General features: G+C 44.1%; 1 protein-coding gene across 11 annotated transcripts in view; it reads right to left on the bottom strand.

The window, feature by feature from the left end:
* LOC106563223 (guanine nucleotide exchange factor VAV2) overlaps positions 1 to 17,497 on the bottom strand; it is a 244,937-nt gene that overhangs the window by 162,625 nt on the left and 64,815 nt on the right. For all 11 annotated transcript variants that reach the window (XM_014128590.2, XM_014128591.2, XM_014128593.2 and 8 more), the window contains exon 2: positions 8,754 to 8,870. In XM_014128590.2, the coding sequence (XP_013984065.1) occupies positions 8,754 to 8,870 (117 nt within the window). The remainder of the gene's footprint in view (positions 1 to 8,753; positions 8,871 to 17,497) is intronic.

The raw sequence follows: 17,497 nt of genomic DNA, 5'->3' as shown, positions 1-17,497 counted from the left end.
ATTTGAATGCATGATTCACCATTTATTTTATTTCTTGCCTGTCTATCTATGGTTAACAGAGTTGATGTGTTATGCTCGACCCGCTCAGTTTTTCTCCAAAAAACACCTGAAAACTGCCAAAAAAGAGTAGAACGAGCTCACCTGCTTTAACACTATGATTTGACTATTAGATGTTGAATGTTTCCTTTGAAATAAATATATAAAAAGGAATAGTTTCACCAGTTCAGTCCACATAACAGGGTTGACCTTAAAATGAGGGACAGAATCACTAATAACATGAAATAAATAGTGATCTTCACAAATAACTTTGTCGAAGCAACGACATAACTAGGACCTTACAATGATGGTGGAAAGTGAGAAATGTTGGGGTTAAAATCTTCCTTGAAGTCACAGAGGGTGCACGTCAAAATGCTGAATTGTGGCACTTTAGCAAGTCTTTATTCATACTGAATGTCAGATTGATTGAATTCTCCATGTGGTCTATATTAAAGGGCACCTTAATTCATATAACAGGCTTTTGAAATTCAATTCTGGTGCATCATTTCTACTTGAAAAAGAAAAGGAGAGACGCACACTCTAGGAGCTCAGATGCCATAATTGAATAACCACTGTTTCGATAGACAAGCTGTCTTCATCAGGGTATAATGACAAACACTAGGTCACAAGTTTATATAGTTTATATATAGGACACGCACAGGTGTCTGTAATTGGCTGGCTGTGGCTTGATGTCATTAGTTGATTTAGAGATATAACAGAACACATACAAAAGCATGATTTCTACTCAACACATCAAAGAGACACAAAAGGCACTAATTTCGTGGAATGACCCAGTACACGCTAAGTTCTTCCCATTGGACGTTGGTTGCAATGCTCTCGTCAAGTTAGTTTGTTTATTTGTCATATGCACATGAAGGAGTCATTTATTTTTGTCATTTAAATGCATGTTAGTGTTTTTGGGATGTGTCAAGTACAATAAAAATGCATTTTAACAAAATATATTGTCATTTGAAGACTTGGAGGCGTGGCTTGTTGGGGGCATGGCTTTATCTTAGTGATTTTTGGCCACATTTGTGATACCAAAGAGCCTACTAAAGTGTTATTGTTAAGACAGCCACCATTTCATTACAATATGATTTGGCCAAATTTGCCATACATTTTAATAAAAAGAAATATTTCTTACAAATACATTTAAATGCATGTTGGAATATATTTTACAAAACGTTTCCAAATATATTGATAAAAACATCTGAAAATATATTCTTTAATGTATTTCAGAATGTATTTAGAAATATACACTGCTCAAAAAAATAAAGGGAACACTTAAACAACACATCCTAGATCTGAATGAAAGAAATAATCTTATTAATTAAATACTTTTTTCTTTACATAGTTGAATGTGCTGACAACAAAATCACACAAAAATAATCAATGGAAATCCAATTTATCAACCCATGGAGGTCTGGATTTGGAGTCACACTCAAAATGAAAGTGGAAAACCACACTACAGGCTGATCCAACTTTGATGTAATGTCCTTAAAACAAGTCAAAATGAGGCTCAGTAGTGTGTGTGGCCTCCACGTGCCTGTATGACCTCCCTACAACGCCTGGGCATGCTCCTGATGAGGTGGCGGATGGTCTCCTGAGGGATCTCCTCCCAGACCTGGACTAAAGCATCCGCCAACTCCTGGACAGTCTGTGGTGCAACGTGGCGTTGGTGGATGGAGCGAGACATGATGTCCCAGATGTGCTCAATTGGATTCAGGTCTGGGGAACGGGCGGGCCAGTCCATAGCATCAATGCCTTCCTCTTGCAGGAACTGCTGATACACTCCAGCAACATGAGGTCTAGCATTGTCTTGCATTAGGAGGAACCCAGGGCCAACCGCACCAGCATATGGTCTCACAAGGGGTCTGAGGATCTCATCTCGGTACCTAATGGCAGTCAGGCTACCTCTGGCGAGCACATGGAGGGCTGTGCGGCCCCCCAAAGAAATGCCACCCCACACCATGACTGACCCACCGCCAAACCGGTCATGCTGGAGGATGTTGCAGGCAGCAGAACATTCTCCACGGCGTCTCCAGACTTTATCACGTCTGTCACATGTGCTCAGTGTGAACCTGCTTCATCTGTGAAGAGCACAGGGCGCCAGTGGCAAATTTGCCAATCTTGGTGTTCTCTGGCAAATGCCAAACGTCCTGCACGGTGTTGGGCTGTAAGCACAATCCCCACCTGTGGACGTCGGGCCCTCATACCACCCTCATGGAGTCTGTTTCTGACCGTTTGAGCAGACACATGCACATTTGTGGCCTGCTGGAGGTCATTTTGCAGGGCTCTGGCAGTGCTCCTCCTGCTCCTCCTTGCACAAAGGCGGAGGTAGCGGTCCTGCTGCTGGGTTGTTGCCCTCCTACGGCCTCCTCCACGTCTCCTGATGTACTGGCCTGTCTCCTGGTAGCGCCTCCATGCTCTGGACACTACGCTGACAGACACAGCAAACCTTCTTGCCCCAGCTCGCATTGATGTGCCATCCTGGATGAGCTGCACTACCTGAGCCACTTGTGTGGGTTGTAGACTCCGTCTCATGCTACCACTAGAGTGAAAGCACCGCCAGCATTCAAAAGTGACCAAAACATCAGCCAGGAAGCATAGGAACTGAGAAGTGGTCTGTGGTCTCCACCTGCTGAACCACTCCTTTATTGGGGGTGTCTTGCTTATTGCCTATAATTTCCACCTGTTGTCTATTCCATTTGCACAACAGCATGTGAAATTTATTGTCAATCAGTATTGCTTCCTAAGTGGACAGTTTGATTTCACAGAAGTGTGATTGACTTGGAGTTACATTGTGTTGTTTAAGTGTTCCCTTTATTTTTTTGAGCAGTATATTTAAATACATGTATATATACATTTGAAATACATTCCATAATATACGTTGGAATGTATTTAAAATGTATTAAATAAATAAAACGTGTACACTAAAAAATGTATCGAAATATATATTTTTTCCCCCGTATGGGTAAATAAGATGACAGTGCAGTTGGCTGTCAGATCGTCCATCTCTCATCATCTCCCCCCAGTCACAGACAGACATGAAATCAACCAATACTGATAGATGGTTAACAGGTGTAGTCTAATTACAGACATAATCTCAACAGCCAAACAAACTGATTGCCATGTCATTTAAATGACAGACATGTTTCTCTGGGAAGCTAATGAAAAGGTAGAAAATCAAGGCTGTTGGGTTTGGAGGTAGTGGAGGGAGCCTTTAGAGTCAAGTGTTCTCCTGGGTCTACTGTAATAAGCTGTTTTCAACACTAATGATGCCATAATGAATATATAATGGGTGGGGTGGGGGAACGAGGGGCTCTATCCCAGGTGGGAAAGGTGTGTTGGCGGTGAGAGGGGAGTTGGGGTGCAGGAGGAGGGTATTGTGGACGAACGTGTGGAGGCGAGAGGGGGAATGGGGAGAAGGCTTGAGGGGGGGGTCCATCTGTTTCAACAACCCAGAACCAGGGCACTGAGAGGGGGGTGGGAGGAGGGTCTGAGGGGGCAATTACTTGCTGCAGCAGTTGGGCCCAGGAGAGGCCATCGTTAGAGTGAGGGAAAAGGACCGGGTTGGGGGGGAGGAGGGTGGGGGGGTGACCTCTGTTGACCCTGTCAGTCAGTCAATGTGGATGTATGAGAGGATGAAGAGGAGGAGACAACGCTGATTAATCTAGATCAGATGTATCCCACCCCCTCTAACCCTTACCCCCATTTTCCCATACTCCTCTCTCTCTTTATCCTCTCTGAAATGTATGATTTTGGGTTAAGTTGGCTTTTAAGTTTTATGTGTGCTTGTTTTTTTGAAATGGTCGAATGAATAAACGAAACTAAACTAAGTTGAGCCATCTGCAGCTTACTGACTTGTTGGAATGCTCCTCGGATACTCTGTGTATTAAGACAGTGTAGAGGCACTTTGAAGCTAGTGTAGGTGTTCCACAAACCCACAGAGCGGAAGACATCCAGAAGGTAAGGGATGAGACATCTCTCTGTCTCCCAGGCTGGTTCTCAATCATCCTTATCATCAACAGGGCTATGCATGAAGTGTTTTGCCGATCTTAGTTGTATATGGTAATGTACGAGAAATAATGTGTATACAACGGAAATGTATTTGGTGCTGAGTATTATAAAACACTTCCATGAAGAGAAGCCAAATGCTGTAAGGATAAACGATGTTCAGTTTATAGTGCTTTCATCACAAGGAAACAAAGGAGTAGGAAGGAAAACATCATTGAGCGATATAAGCTCCAGCTTTAAATGCCTTTCTATAAGAAGACAAATACCCTCCTTTATCTTTGGCTTACAGGGCACGCATGCACACAGGCCCATAGACAGACACCCATACACACACACACCCATACACACACACACCCATACACACACACATTTAAATGTAAGCCACATTAGAGGGGATCTGCTCACTTCAATATATTATAATGTGATGCTTGCCCTTAATGGAAAATCAATGAGAAGACAAGCCCGCTACCTCTGAGACCATGCAAAATGCAATTTCCAAATTGACATGTGGAGGGTGTGTGTGATTGATTCTGACTGGTGCCCCATTTTAATATTGTTTACCGTGAGCTCATTGACTCTCAGACATCGTCCTCTGGTTCATCTACAACACGCCAAATGACAGGCCTCTTTCTTTTTCTATCCCTCTCTCTATCCCTCCCTCCCTATCTCTCTCTCGCTCTCGCTCTCTCTCTTTGACTCTCCATGTCCATATTGCTCTCAGATGAGGATTTTCATGGGGTTAAATGCCAATACACAGTCAATATCAACTAAGCCTGGATGACATGGCGAGAGGGTCTGATTATAGTCAGGGTGAAGATTAAAGTATGTCCTATAACAAATTCAAACCTGTTCCCAATCAGACATTTCCCCACACCTCAAACGTCAGCCCTGGAAGGCCATTTCCAGCATCAATAAACACCCTGGTCTGACTCTTTCCACCTAGATACAACAGTGCAAAAGTCCAAACAAAATCCAAGCATCACAGCATACAGTCGTGGCCAAAAGTTTGGAGAATGACACAAATATTAATTTCCACAAAGTCTGCTGCTTCAGTGTCTTTAGATATTTTTGTCAGATGTTACTATGGAATACTGAAGTATAATTACAAGCATTTCATAAGTGTCAAAGGCTTTTATTGACAATTACATGAAGTTGATGCAGAGTCAATGTTTGCAGTGTTGACCCTTCTTTTTCAAGACCTCTGCAATCCACCCTGGCATGCTGTCAATTAACTTCTGGGCCACATCCTGACTGACGGCAGCCCATTCTTGCATAATCAATGCTTGGAGTTTGTCAGAATTTGTGGGTTTTTGTTTGTCCACCTGCCTCTTGAGGATTAACCACAAATTCTCAATGGGATTAAGGTCTGGGGAGTTTCCTGGCCATGGACCCAAAATATCGATGTTTTGTTCCCCGAGCCACTTAGTTATCACTTTTGCCTTATGGCAAGGTGCTCCATCACGCTGGAAAAGGCATTGTTCGTCACCAAACTGTTCCTGGATGGTTGGGAGAAGTTGCTCTCGGAGGATGTGTTGGTACCATTCTTTATTCATGGCTGTGTTCTTAGGCAAAATTGTGAGTGAGCCCACGCCCTTGGCTGAGAAGTAACCCCACACATGAATGGTCTCAGGATGCTTTACTGTTGGCATGACACAGGACTGATGGTAGTGCTCACCTTGTATTCTCCGGACAAGCTTTTTTCCAGATGCCCCAAACAATTGGAAAGGGGATTCATCAGAGAAAATGACTTTACCCCAGTCCTCAGCAGTCCAATCCCTGTACCTTTTGCAGAATATCAGTCTGTCCCTGATGTTTTTCCTGGAGAGAAGTGGCTTCTTTCATGCCCTTCTGGACACCAAGTCATCCTCCAAAAGTCTTCGTCTCACTGTGCGTGCAGATGCACTCACACCTGCCTGCTGCCATTCCTGAACAAGCTCTGGTGGTGCCCCGATCCCGCAGCTGAATCAACTTTAGGAGACGGTCCTGGTGCTTGCTGGACTTTCTTGGGTGCCCTGCAGCCTTCTTCACAACAATTGAACCGCTCTCCTTGAAGTTATTGATGATCCGATAAATGGTTGATTTAGGTGCAATCTTACTGGCAGCAATATCCTTGCCTGTGAAGCCCTTTTTGTGCAAAGCAATGATGACGGCACGTGTTTCCTTGCAGGTAACCATGGTTGACAGAGGAAGAACAATGATTCCAAGCACCACCCTCCTTTTGAAGCTTCCAGTCTGTTATTTGAACTCAATCAGCATGACAGAGTGATCTCCAGTCTTGTCCTCGTCAACACTCACACCTGTGTTAACGAGAGAATCACTGACATGATGTCAGCTGGTCCTTTTGTGGCAGGGCTGAAATGCAGTGGAAATCTTTTTGGGGATTCAGTTCATTTGCATAGCAAAGAGGGACTGTCCAATTAATTGCAATTCATCTGATCACTCTTCATAACATTCTGGAGTATATGCAAATAGCCATCATACAAACTGAGGCAGCAGACTTTGTGAAAATTAATATTTGTGTCATTCTCAAAACCTTTGGCCACAACTGTACATTGGAATCACAGGAAGTTGGTGGCACCTTAATAGGGACAAATGGGCTTGTGGTAATGACTGGAGTGGAATCGGTGGAATGTTATCAAATGTGTGGTATGCTTTCCATGTGTTTGATGCCATTCCATTTGCTCCGTTCCAGACATTATTATGAGCCGTCCTCCCCTCAGAAAACTCCACCGCTTGGCACTACATATATGACCCAATAGCCTGGCGAGATCTCAGCACTCCCCCATGGAACGCACTGAGTTGGTTCACAGTAAATTGGATTAGCTGTAAAGAGAGGCGTCCAGGTTAATGCGCCCTGGATCACACACACACTCTAGGGGTGTAATAATTAGTCCAAACAGTTCTCATTAGTCCAAACAAACCAAGAGCTTCATTTGTACGAATTCAGGTTGGTCCCTCCCTGTATGATTTAGTTTACTTCCTTTTAAGAAATGTTTTGTAACATAATTGGCGGAATGAATATACCCAAAAGGCAAGTGGACGAAACACACACACACAGCTTCCAGGAAAATCCATGAACCATCTTCTCACACACTGGCATAAAACAAAAGATACACATATTCACCCAAACACATTCACATTCACTGACACGTGCACAAAGCGCTGACCCTGAAGTGTGACACCGTATGCTGATAGCTGAAATGCACAATAGGCTGCTGCTACAGCAGACAGATCTGACTGTGAGCTGTAACTAATATCCCTATTACATCTCATCCATCAAAAACATCCCTTATTGAAATCAACGGAGCAGCAAGCTTATCATTCCAACAAGAGCGCTTTTTAGATACAAGCGGCACAATCTATATTCTGCAGGAGCAACAGTGTTGCATTTTATATACGTTGCATTCAGAAAGTATTCAGACCCCTTGACTTTTTCCACATTTTGTTACGTTACAGCCTTACTCTGAAATTGATTAAATTGTTTTTTTCCCCCTCATCAATCTACACACATTGGGCGGCAGGTAGCCTAGTGGTTGGACTAGTAACCGAAAGGTTGCAAGATCGAATCCCCGAGCTGACAAGGTAAAAATCTGTTGTTCTGCCCCTGAACAAGGCAGTTAACCCACTGTTCCTAGGCCGTCATTGAAAATAAGAATTTGTTCTTAACTGACTTGCCTAGTTAAATAAAGGTAAAGAAAATAATACCATTACCCCATAATGACAAAGCAAAACCAGGTTTCATCAGACCAGATAATTTTGTTTATCATCGTCTGACAGTCCTTTAGGTGCCTTTTGGCAAACTCTAAGCGGGCTGTCATGTGCCTTTTACTGAGGAGAGGCGTCCGTCTGGCCACTCTACAATAAAGACCTGATTAGTGGAGTGCTGCAGAGGTGGTTTTCCTTCTGGAAGATTCTCCCATCTCCACAGAGGAACTCCAGAGCTCTACCAGAGTGACCATTGGGTTCTTGGTCACCTCCCTGACCAAGGCCCTTCTCCCCGATTGCTCAGTTTGGCCGGACGGCCAGCTCCAGGAAGAGTCTTGCTGGTTCCAAACTTCTTTCATTTAAGAATGATGGAGGCCACTGTGGGGACCTTCTTGGGGACCTTCAATGCTGCAGACATTTTTTGGTACCCATCCCCAGAGCTGTGCCTCTACACAATCCTGTCTCGGAGCTCTACGGACAACTCCTTCGACCTCATGGCTTGGTTTTTGCTCTGACATGCACTGCCAACTGTGGGACCTTATATAGACAGGTTTGCGCCTTTCCAAATTGTGTCCAATCAAATGAATTTACCACAGGTGTACTCTAATCAAGTTGTAGAAACATCTCAAGGATGATCAATGGAAACAGGATGGACCTGAGCTCCATTTCGAGTATCATAGCAAAGGGTCTGAATGTAAATAAGGTATCTGTTATTTGTTTTTTTAAATTAGAAACATTTCTAAAAACCTGTTTTCGCTTTGTGTAGATTGCTATGGATTTTTATTTTATTTAATCAATTTTAGAATAAGACTGTAACGTAACAAAATGTGGAAAAAGTCAAGGGGTCTGAATACTTTTCGAAGGCACTGTATATCACATTGGGAAAATAAATCCCATTTCTGAGTAAGCTAAGAACCCTCCACACTTCAATAGCTGCACACACAGCCTCATCGCCCAAACCACAATGACCTCCATTCAACACCAACATCACTCACCTTGCCGAAATCCCTGACATCGAACAGGTCAAATGGGTCAAACAGCTCACTGTTGCGCAGGCCAAACTTGTCGTGGCACACCTTGAGGAACGTCCGGATGTTCTTCAGACAGAGAAACTGGAAGAGAGAGAGAAGAAACACCTCAAGGTCAGAAACAGTGTGGGATAAGATTTGTGATGATGTGTACTGGTGAGTTCACGTCCATTTGGACACTCCACTCCATTGCTTGCTAGTCCCTCAGTTTGCACCAAACACAGACTGTTTGATAATGTTTGTTTATGTTGCTTACCTTTTCAAACAAATTCATATCGAGCCATGCCGTATGTGCGTATTAGTTATCCAGCAGGTGCGTGCTCTCAGTAATTACAATGTTATATGTTGAGGGGTGTTTTCCTGATAATATTCTTTATCTGTTAAATGTTTACGTGATACCTATTGAAGGACAATTATTTTAAAGTGACATGTGAATCTGAAAATAAAAGAGGGAAATTGCTGACCCTGTTAAACAACACATTTCACTGCACCTATCCGGTGTATGTGACAATATAACATATCAACTCAGCAAAAAAAGAAACGTCCTCTCACTGTCAACTGCGTTTATTTTCAGCAAACTTAACATGTGTAAATATTTGTATGAACATAAGATTCAACAACTGAGACATAAACTGGACAAGTTCCAAAGACATGTGACTAACAGAAATGGAATAATGTGTCCCTGAACAAAGGGGGGTTCAAAATCAAAAGTAACAGTCAGTATCTGGTGTGGCCACCAGCTGCATTAAGTACTGCAGTGCATCTCCTCCTCATGGACAGCACCAGATTTGCCAGTTCTTGCTGTGAGATTTTACCTCACTCTTCCACCAAGGCACCTGCAAGTTCCTAGACATTTCTGGGGGGAATGGCCCTAGCCTTCACCCTCCGATCCAACAGGTCCCAAACGTGGTTAATGGGATTGAGATCCGGGCTCTTCGCTGGCCATGGCAGAACACTGACATTCCTGTCTTGCAGGAAATCACGCACAGAGCGAGCAATATGGCTGGTGGCATTGTCATGCTGGAGGGTCATGTCAGGATGAGCCTGCAGGAAGGGTACCACATGAGGGAGGAGGATGTCTTCCCTGTAACGCACAGCTTTGAGATTTCCTGCAATGACAACAAGCTCAGTCCAATGATGCTGTAACACACCGCCCCAGACCAGGCCTCGGTGTAACACTCATTCCTTCGACGATAAACGCAAATCCGACCATCACCCCTGGTGAGACAAAACCGCAACTCATCAGTGAAGAGCACTTTTTGCCAGTCCTGTCTGGTCCAGCGACGATGGGTTTGTGCCCGTAGGTGACGTTGTTGCCGGTGATGTCTGGTGAGGACCTGCCTTACAACAGGCCTACAAGCCCTCAGTCCAGCCTCTCTCAGCCTATTGCGGACAGTCTGAGCACTGATGGAGGGATTGTGCATTCCTGGTGTAACTCGGGCAGTTGTTGTTGCCATCCTGTACCTGTCCCGCAGGTGTGATGTTCGGATGTACCGATCCTGTGCAGGTGTTGTTACACGTGGTCTGTCACTGCGAGGATGATCAGCTGTCCGTCCTGTCTCCCTGTAGCGCTGTCTTAGGCGTCTCACAGTACGGACATTGAAATGTATTGCCCTGGCCACATCTGCAGTCCTCATGCCTCCTTGCAGCATGCCTAAGGCACATTCACGCAGATGAGCAGGGACCCTGGGTATCTTTCTTTTGGTGTTTTTCAGAGTCAGTAGATAGGCTTCTTTAGTGTCCTAAGTTCTCATAACTGTGACCTTAATTGCCTACCGTCTGTAAGCTGTTAGAGTCTTAACGACCGTTCCACAGGTGCATGTTCATTAATTGTTTATGGTTCATTGAACACGCATGGGAAACAGTGTTCAAACACTTTACAATGAAGATCTGTGAAGTTATTTGGATTTTTACAAATTATCTTTGAAAGACAGGGTCCTGAAAAAGGGAATTTATTTTTGCTGAGTTTATATATTTTTACTACATTTGGGGACTGCTGTGAACATCAGAAATATTTCTAGCTCAATCCAACTCCTAGTTTTTTTAGATTTTTATTTAACCTTTATTTAACTAGGCAATTCAGGTAAGAACACATTCTTATTTACAATGACGGCCTACCCCAGCCAAACCCGGACGATGCTGGGCCAATTGTCTGCCACCCTATAGGACTTCCAATCACAGCCGGATGTGATGCAGTCTGGATTCGAACCAGGGACTGCAGTGACACCTCTTGACACCTCGTGCCTTAGACCGCTGCGCCACTCAGGATCTGTAATAAGCAATATCATTGTGACATCTTTTAGAGAATAGGCCTATTTAATTTCCTGGTCATGATTGACAGGCTCTCTACTTCCTCCTCCTTCCTGTATGTATGCTAAGCGTGATTAAACACGATGCCAGGCTGATTGTGCTCCTGAGGCTCAGTCTGAAGCTGGGACTAAAGTAGTACATCTCTGACTCAGATAACACAGGCAGAGAGCAGAGAGTCACCTGTCTCCTAGCAATATCCCCTTATAACCCATGTCATAGTATCTTATAGTAGTACCAATAACTCAAACCAACACTACACTCTAATGCTGCTGCGTTATTGTTTTGTCGCGGTACTTATGGTTGTCTCTCGCCCGTAGTCTGATACATTGTACTTATTGCAGAAACACATTTACTCATGAAGAGATTCACTCTGATGCACAAGATAATTTAGCCAATTCTATAACGTCACCATGCCTGGAATATTGGATATGTGGTAGCACTCTTCTCATTCCTAACTGAGAGAGCAGGTTCTACCTGGAACCAAAAAAGGGTTATTACCTGGGAACAAAAAGGGTTCTCCTATGGGGACAGCCAAATAACCCCTATGGAACTCTTTTCTCTAAGAGTGTAGGGTCACCTCTTCAGGTACAGGAGATGTGCTGTATGAACTGTACTTTCCATCTAGCATGGATTTAGACATCATTGTGAATTTGCCAGTACATATCAGACACCACTTGGTAGAATCCACCGGCCCTATGCACTGATGTCACACTAGATCAACCTGCTCTCTCAGTTAGGAATGAGAAGAGTGCGTACCACATATCCAATATTCCAGGCATGGTGACGTTATAGAATTGGCTAATATTATCTTGTGCATCAGAGTGAATCTCTTCATGAGTAAATGTGTTTCTGCAATAAGTACAATGTATCAGACTACGGGCGAGAGACAACCATAAGTACCGCGACAAAACAATAACGCAGCAGCATTATTGTCTTCCATCTCTCACCACCTAATGTGTAGATATTACCTAGCTCACTGAGATAGGCTCTTTCATACTGTATCTTACCGCGTGGGTCGAGAAGCAGCTGTGGCCATGGAGACAGGCTCTGTACCAATGTGTTTTCCTGATAGTGAGAGAGAAGACTGGGAGGCTTCGTTAACCAAAAACACTTGGGTATTTATGCTGATGAAAGCTTTGGGCTTGAAACACATCCCTTGACTAATTTCAGCTGCTATGGAATGCGTGTTGAGAACAGTCTTTCTTTTGGCACCTGCTGTGTTTTCATGTCAGTAGTAGTTGAGCACCCTTGCATTTTTAAGTGGATAATAGGCTAAATGAGTTTGAGATATGATATGCTATTGTCCATTGTTCTGGATATTCATGCTAGTCCTGTGTGCCCAGACCTCAGGTTTCTGCTGATTCACATTCATACAGCACATCTCCACAGAGAGAGAGTCATTGCACTGAGCCACATAAGAGAGCAACACCGGCCACCGCGCCCTGTGACGTGATTGGCTGGCCGCTGCTGTGGCATTTGCAGTTCACTAGCTAAGGTTATCATGTCTGGCGATTGTCAAATCGAGAGGGGAAAAAAAGTGTATTCTTCCGCCAAGGATAAAAGGTAACATTTGCAGGAGGTGGTTGGAGTGGGGGGGGTGGGGGGGGGGGGCTCCAGACAGAGATCATAGGAGCGAATATGTGGAAGACATTCTAATGCATGTACTGTTGCCTAGTGTAAGATAACAGAGCTGAGGGGATGAGTGGTGGAATCATGATCTGTTGAGTGGAAAACACACATATACAGACACCATCTCTACAGCTCTAAACACACCCGGGACACACTCTGAACATGGTCAGGTCCTCAGGCTGCTGCTGGCCTGAATACAACTCACATGGGAGTATCCTACTGTGTTACCCCACATATCCATAGCTAGTCTTGCATGTCATTTTTTCTGTGGGAAATAATACAGTCAGAACATCTCTTGTATCTCTGCACTAAACCTTTCCATTTTCATTTCTTTACAACATATACAGTTGAAGTCGGAAGTTTACATACACCTTAGCCAGATACATTTAAACTCAGTTTTCACAATTCCTGAAATGTAATCCTAGTAAAAGTTCCCTGTCTTAGGTCAGTTAGGATCACCACTTTATTTTAAGAATGTGAAATGTCAGAATAATAGTAGAGAGAATGATTTATTTCAGCTTTTGTCTTTCATTACATTCCCAGTGGGTCAGAAGTTTACATACTCAATTAGAATTTGGTAGCATTGCCTTTAAATTGTTTAACTTGGGTAAAATGTTTTGGGTAGCCTTCCACAAGCTTCCCACAATAAGTTGGGTGAATTTTGGCCCATTCCTCCTGACAGAGCTGGTGTAACTGAGTCAGGCTTGTAGGCCTCCTTGCTCGCAAACGCTTTTTCAGTTCTGCCCACATATTTTCTATAGGATTGAGGTCAGGGCTTTGTGATGGCCACTCCAATACCTTGCCTTTGTTGTCCTTAAGCCATTTTGCCACAACTTTGGAAGTATGCTTGGAGTCATTGTCCATTTGGAAGACCCATTCGCGACCAAGCTTTAACTTCTTGACTGATGTCTTGAAATGTTGCTTCAATATATCCACATAATTTTCCTTCCTCATGATGTCATCTATTCTGTGAAGTGCACCAGTTCCTCCTGCAGCAAAGCACCCCCACAACATGATGCTGCCACTCCCGTGCTTCATGGTTGGGATGGTGTTCTTCGGGTAGCAAGCCTCCCCTTTTTCCTCCAAACATAGCGATGGTCCTTATGGCCAAACAGTTCTATTTTTGTTTCACCAGACCAGAGGACATTTCTCCAAAAAGTACGATCTTTGTACCCAATGTGCAGTTGCAAACCGTAGTCTGTGTTTATACTTGCGTACTATTGTTTGTACAGATGAATGTGGTACCTTCAGGCATTTGGAAATTGCTCCCAAGGATGAACCAGACTTGTAGAGATCTACAATTTTTTTCTGAGGTCTTGGCTGATTTCTTTTGATTTTCCCATGATGTCAAGCAAAGAGGCACTGAGTTTGAAGGTAGGCCTTGAAATACATCCACAGGTACACCTCCAATTGACTGAAATGATGTCAATTAGCCTATCAGAAGCTTCTAAAGCCATGACATCATTTTCTGGAATTTTCCAAGCTGTTTAAAGGACAAGTCAACTTAGTGTATGTAAACTTCTGACCAACTGGAATTGTGATACAATGAATTATAAGTGAAATAATCTGTCTGTAAACAGTTGTTTGAAACATTACTTGTGTCATGCACAAAGTAGATGTCCTAACCAAGAGAAGAGGATGACATGAGCGAACGGCAAAGAGGGAGAAAACAGGTAACAAAGGGCTGTCACTCCCTGACAGCACCTCGGTGGTGTCGGCCCAACCCACCCCTCACACAGAGAATAATGCATTACCCCAGCACTGTGGAGGAACTGTGACCCTCAAGTGCACTGCCTCCCCACTGCTTCACAAATGAAGGGATACAAATGCGAGCTTCCTCATAAACCGGAGAGCTCTGGAATTAAAGGGAAGGAGGAGTGGGAGGAAAAGGGGGTTGTTTTGCCAAAACTGAGGCGCTTTGGTGTTAGCTAAAAGGGAAAGCCGGCAGAGAACAAGTCCTGTGGGGTAGAGGGGGATGGGAGGGAAGGAGGGTAAGGGGTGGAGGGGGTTGTTGTGTCTGACTCTGAGGATGAAAAAAGAACAGAGTGCAGAGCAACTAAGCAAGTGAAGGGAAAAGGGTGGATACAGTCTGCGGAGAGATGGGGAGTTGAGAGATGGGTCCACACAGACTGAGACAGCCGATATGAGTCAGTGAGTGGATCAGATAGTCAGAGTCAGTGGGAGAGAGTCAAGTCTGTCTAAGAGAGAGTCAAGCAGACAGACACAGTCATTTAAAACACACAGACAGCAGCTGGTGATGTGTGTACCTGTGTCTAAGGGAGTGAATCACTCCACACACCTCTGGAAAAACAGGAAGAGAGAACAGAACACTGCAGCCCACTCAACCATTTCCTCCTCCACAGCAGCCCACATAAAAGAGGCTGTGCTGCTTACGACAGATGGATGAGACGCTACAAGGAGCGGTGTGTGTGTGAAGACCAGGCTCTCTGGGAAACCTACAGGCAAACACCTCTAGTATTCCTAATACTGTGCTAGATATTACAGTATGTTGTCCATGCTCTGTGTATTTCATCCTCTCCCTCACCAGCCCTGCCTGTATGTTGAGAAACAGCCTTCTCTCTTGGAATAGGGAGTCAGCCACACCCTCTGATTGGTGTTGTGAACAGACAACCAGGGGGCCTGGAGGACACCCCCCCACCCCCACGATCTATGACGGAAGGCAAACTTCCGGGTCGCACAGATGTTAAAGCAAGTCAAGGGAAGGCCCGGCTCAGGCTAATTGGGGAGGCAGACACACCATGAATAATACATGAGCACTATGCAAATGTTAATCTGATAGCATTACCCCCAAAGCCCCATATAAGGACGCGGAGCGCCCATGTTATTAGATCAAGCCCCAACACAACATACGAAGCCTTTCAAATTAGCACTATGTGACCCAGTTTTAAGATCCGTGTTAAGTAGGCTAACTACAGGCTTTTAGAAAGGTTCATCTCCATTACAAAGATCACAATTCATTGGAAAAGCCAGACTCCAGAAGAAGTGGTGCTGTGCTGTAGGGATTCAGAATGGTTGAGATAATTGAGGCAAGTCCACCTTCACCTTTGCTCCAACTGTATATAAGATGTTAGCACACAAGCTAATTGCCTCAAGGGGCAATTCTTAGATAAGAGGCATGTATTGAAAGTGGAATGTACAACTTGGTTCAACTAACATGTCTGCTCTCTCACGCTCTCTTTCTCACACACACACACACTCAGGTCAATCCGCTGAAAATAGAAAAACCAGTGAACTTTAGTCAACTGAAAGGAAGTCCTCTTAAGAGAAAAAAAGCTTTGTGAGAAATGTGAAGCAGAACAGAGGAAAGAGACAGAAGAGAAATGTCTTGAAGGTACTCTGCCCGCTAAAGCAGAACCATCCTCAGCTGGGAACAAAGGATGTGCTCTCATGGATAATGGAGAGAACGGAGAGGATCTATTCAATGAAGTTAACGGCACTACAGTCTCTCTCACAGTACCAGGCAGAGGCGAGGCCAGCCAGGCAAGCCAGCTCGCCACAGCCAGATCCAGCCTCAACATGTCCCCCTCCTACATAGCTTCACTCCCCAATCCACCCTAATCAGGTGACATCATCCATGCTATTGTCAATCAACACCTGGACCTCTGAGTAAACCCTGGTGGGTGTCATCAGTCAGCCACCAGAATAGGCTTACAGTGTGTATGCCTCCACCACATGAGCGCGTGTGTGTGGAAGGAAGGAGAGGAGCAGGGGAGGAATGGACCCAGGGCAGCGGAAGACAAAAGGCAGCAAAAAGCCTTCATTAACACCTCAAAACTATTTGACCTGATTTCCCATTTCCTCTGACCTTAAAGATGCACTGTGTGGAAATCACTCCTCCATTTCCTGGTTTCAAAAATTCTAATAGTTTGCCTAATTTCAGTTTATGTGACAAAACATGCAAGTATAGTGTAGAGAATCATTGTACCATCTAAACCACTGTGAAATATATTTTCCATAACCAAAAATATTATATTTTCAGCTGTTTGAAGCTGGTGTACAAAAGTGAAAGTAAAAGATGCAAAAAACTAAACTTAAGAACGGGAAGCATAGAAATAGCGTACAAGGAACAGATCTACTGCTTCTTAGACTTTCTTTCAATGAGAATGACAGCTATAACTTACATTTCTATGTGAATTTGGTTGGGTCCCCCAAAAAGTTATACATTGCAGATTTAAATACTGTTTTCCCCCACATCCATCTGCAAATGTTGGGGGTGTGTACTGGCGGCAGAGAAGTCAGAGTAAAACTGTTTCCAACGGCTCAGTTTAATCATCAAAACCCACCGGATACAGAACAATGAAAATAAATGGGTAGATAACGTACACAAGCACTGACAACAAACAATTACGGACAAGGACATGGGGGGGGGATGGGGGGGGCAGAGGGTTAAATACACAACATGTAATTTATGGAATTGGAACCAGGTGTGATGGAAGACAAGACAAAACCAATGGAAAATGAAAAGTGGATCGGCAATGGCTAGAAGGTCGGTGACATCGACCGCCGCCCGAACAAGGAGAAGGACCGACTTCGGCGGAAGTCATGACAACAAAATAATAATTCATTACATTTCCTCCTCTGGCGGTTCAAATGGGTGAAAAATCACATGCAATATTTCTCTGTTTTGTTTTCTGACACAGGGCTTTCACCCTCGTGTGACTGAACCTATTTAGAGAGTGGGTGAGCATTTCCAAATAAAGATTTGGTTTTCCATGATGGACTCACAAATAATGTCATCATCCACTTGGCTG

This window comes from Salmo salar, chromosome ssa11 (genome assembly GCF_905237065.1).
Source record: "Salmo salar chromosome ssa11, Ssal_v3.1, whole genome shotgun sequence".
Taxonomy (NCBI): domain Eukaryota; kingdom Metazoa; phylum Chordata; class Actinopteri; order Salmoniformes; family Salmonidae; genus Salmo; species Salmo salar.
The sequence above is the reverse complement of the archived record's forward strand: the minus strand, read 5'-3'. Positions and strand labels throughout refer to the sequence as shown.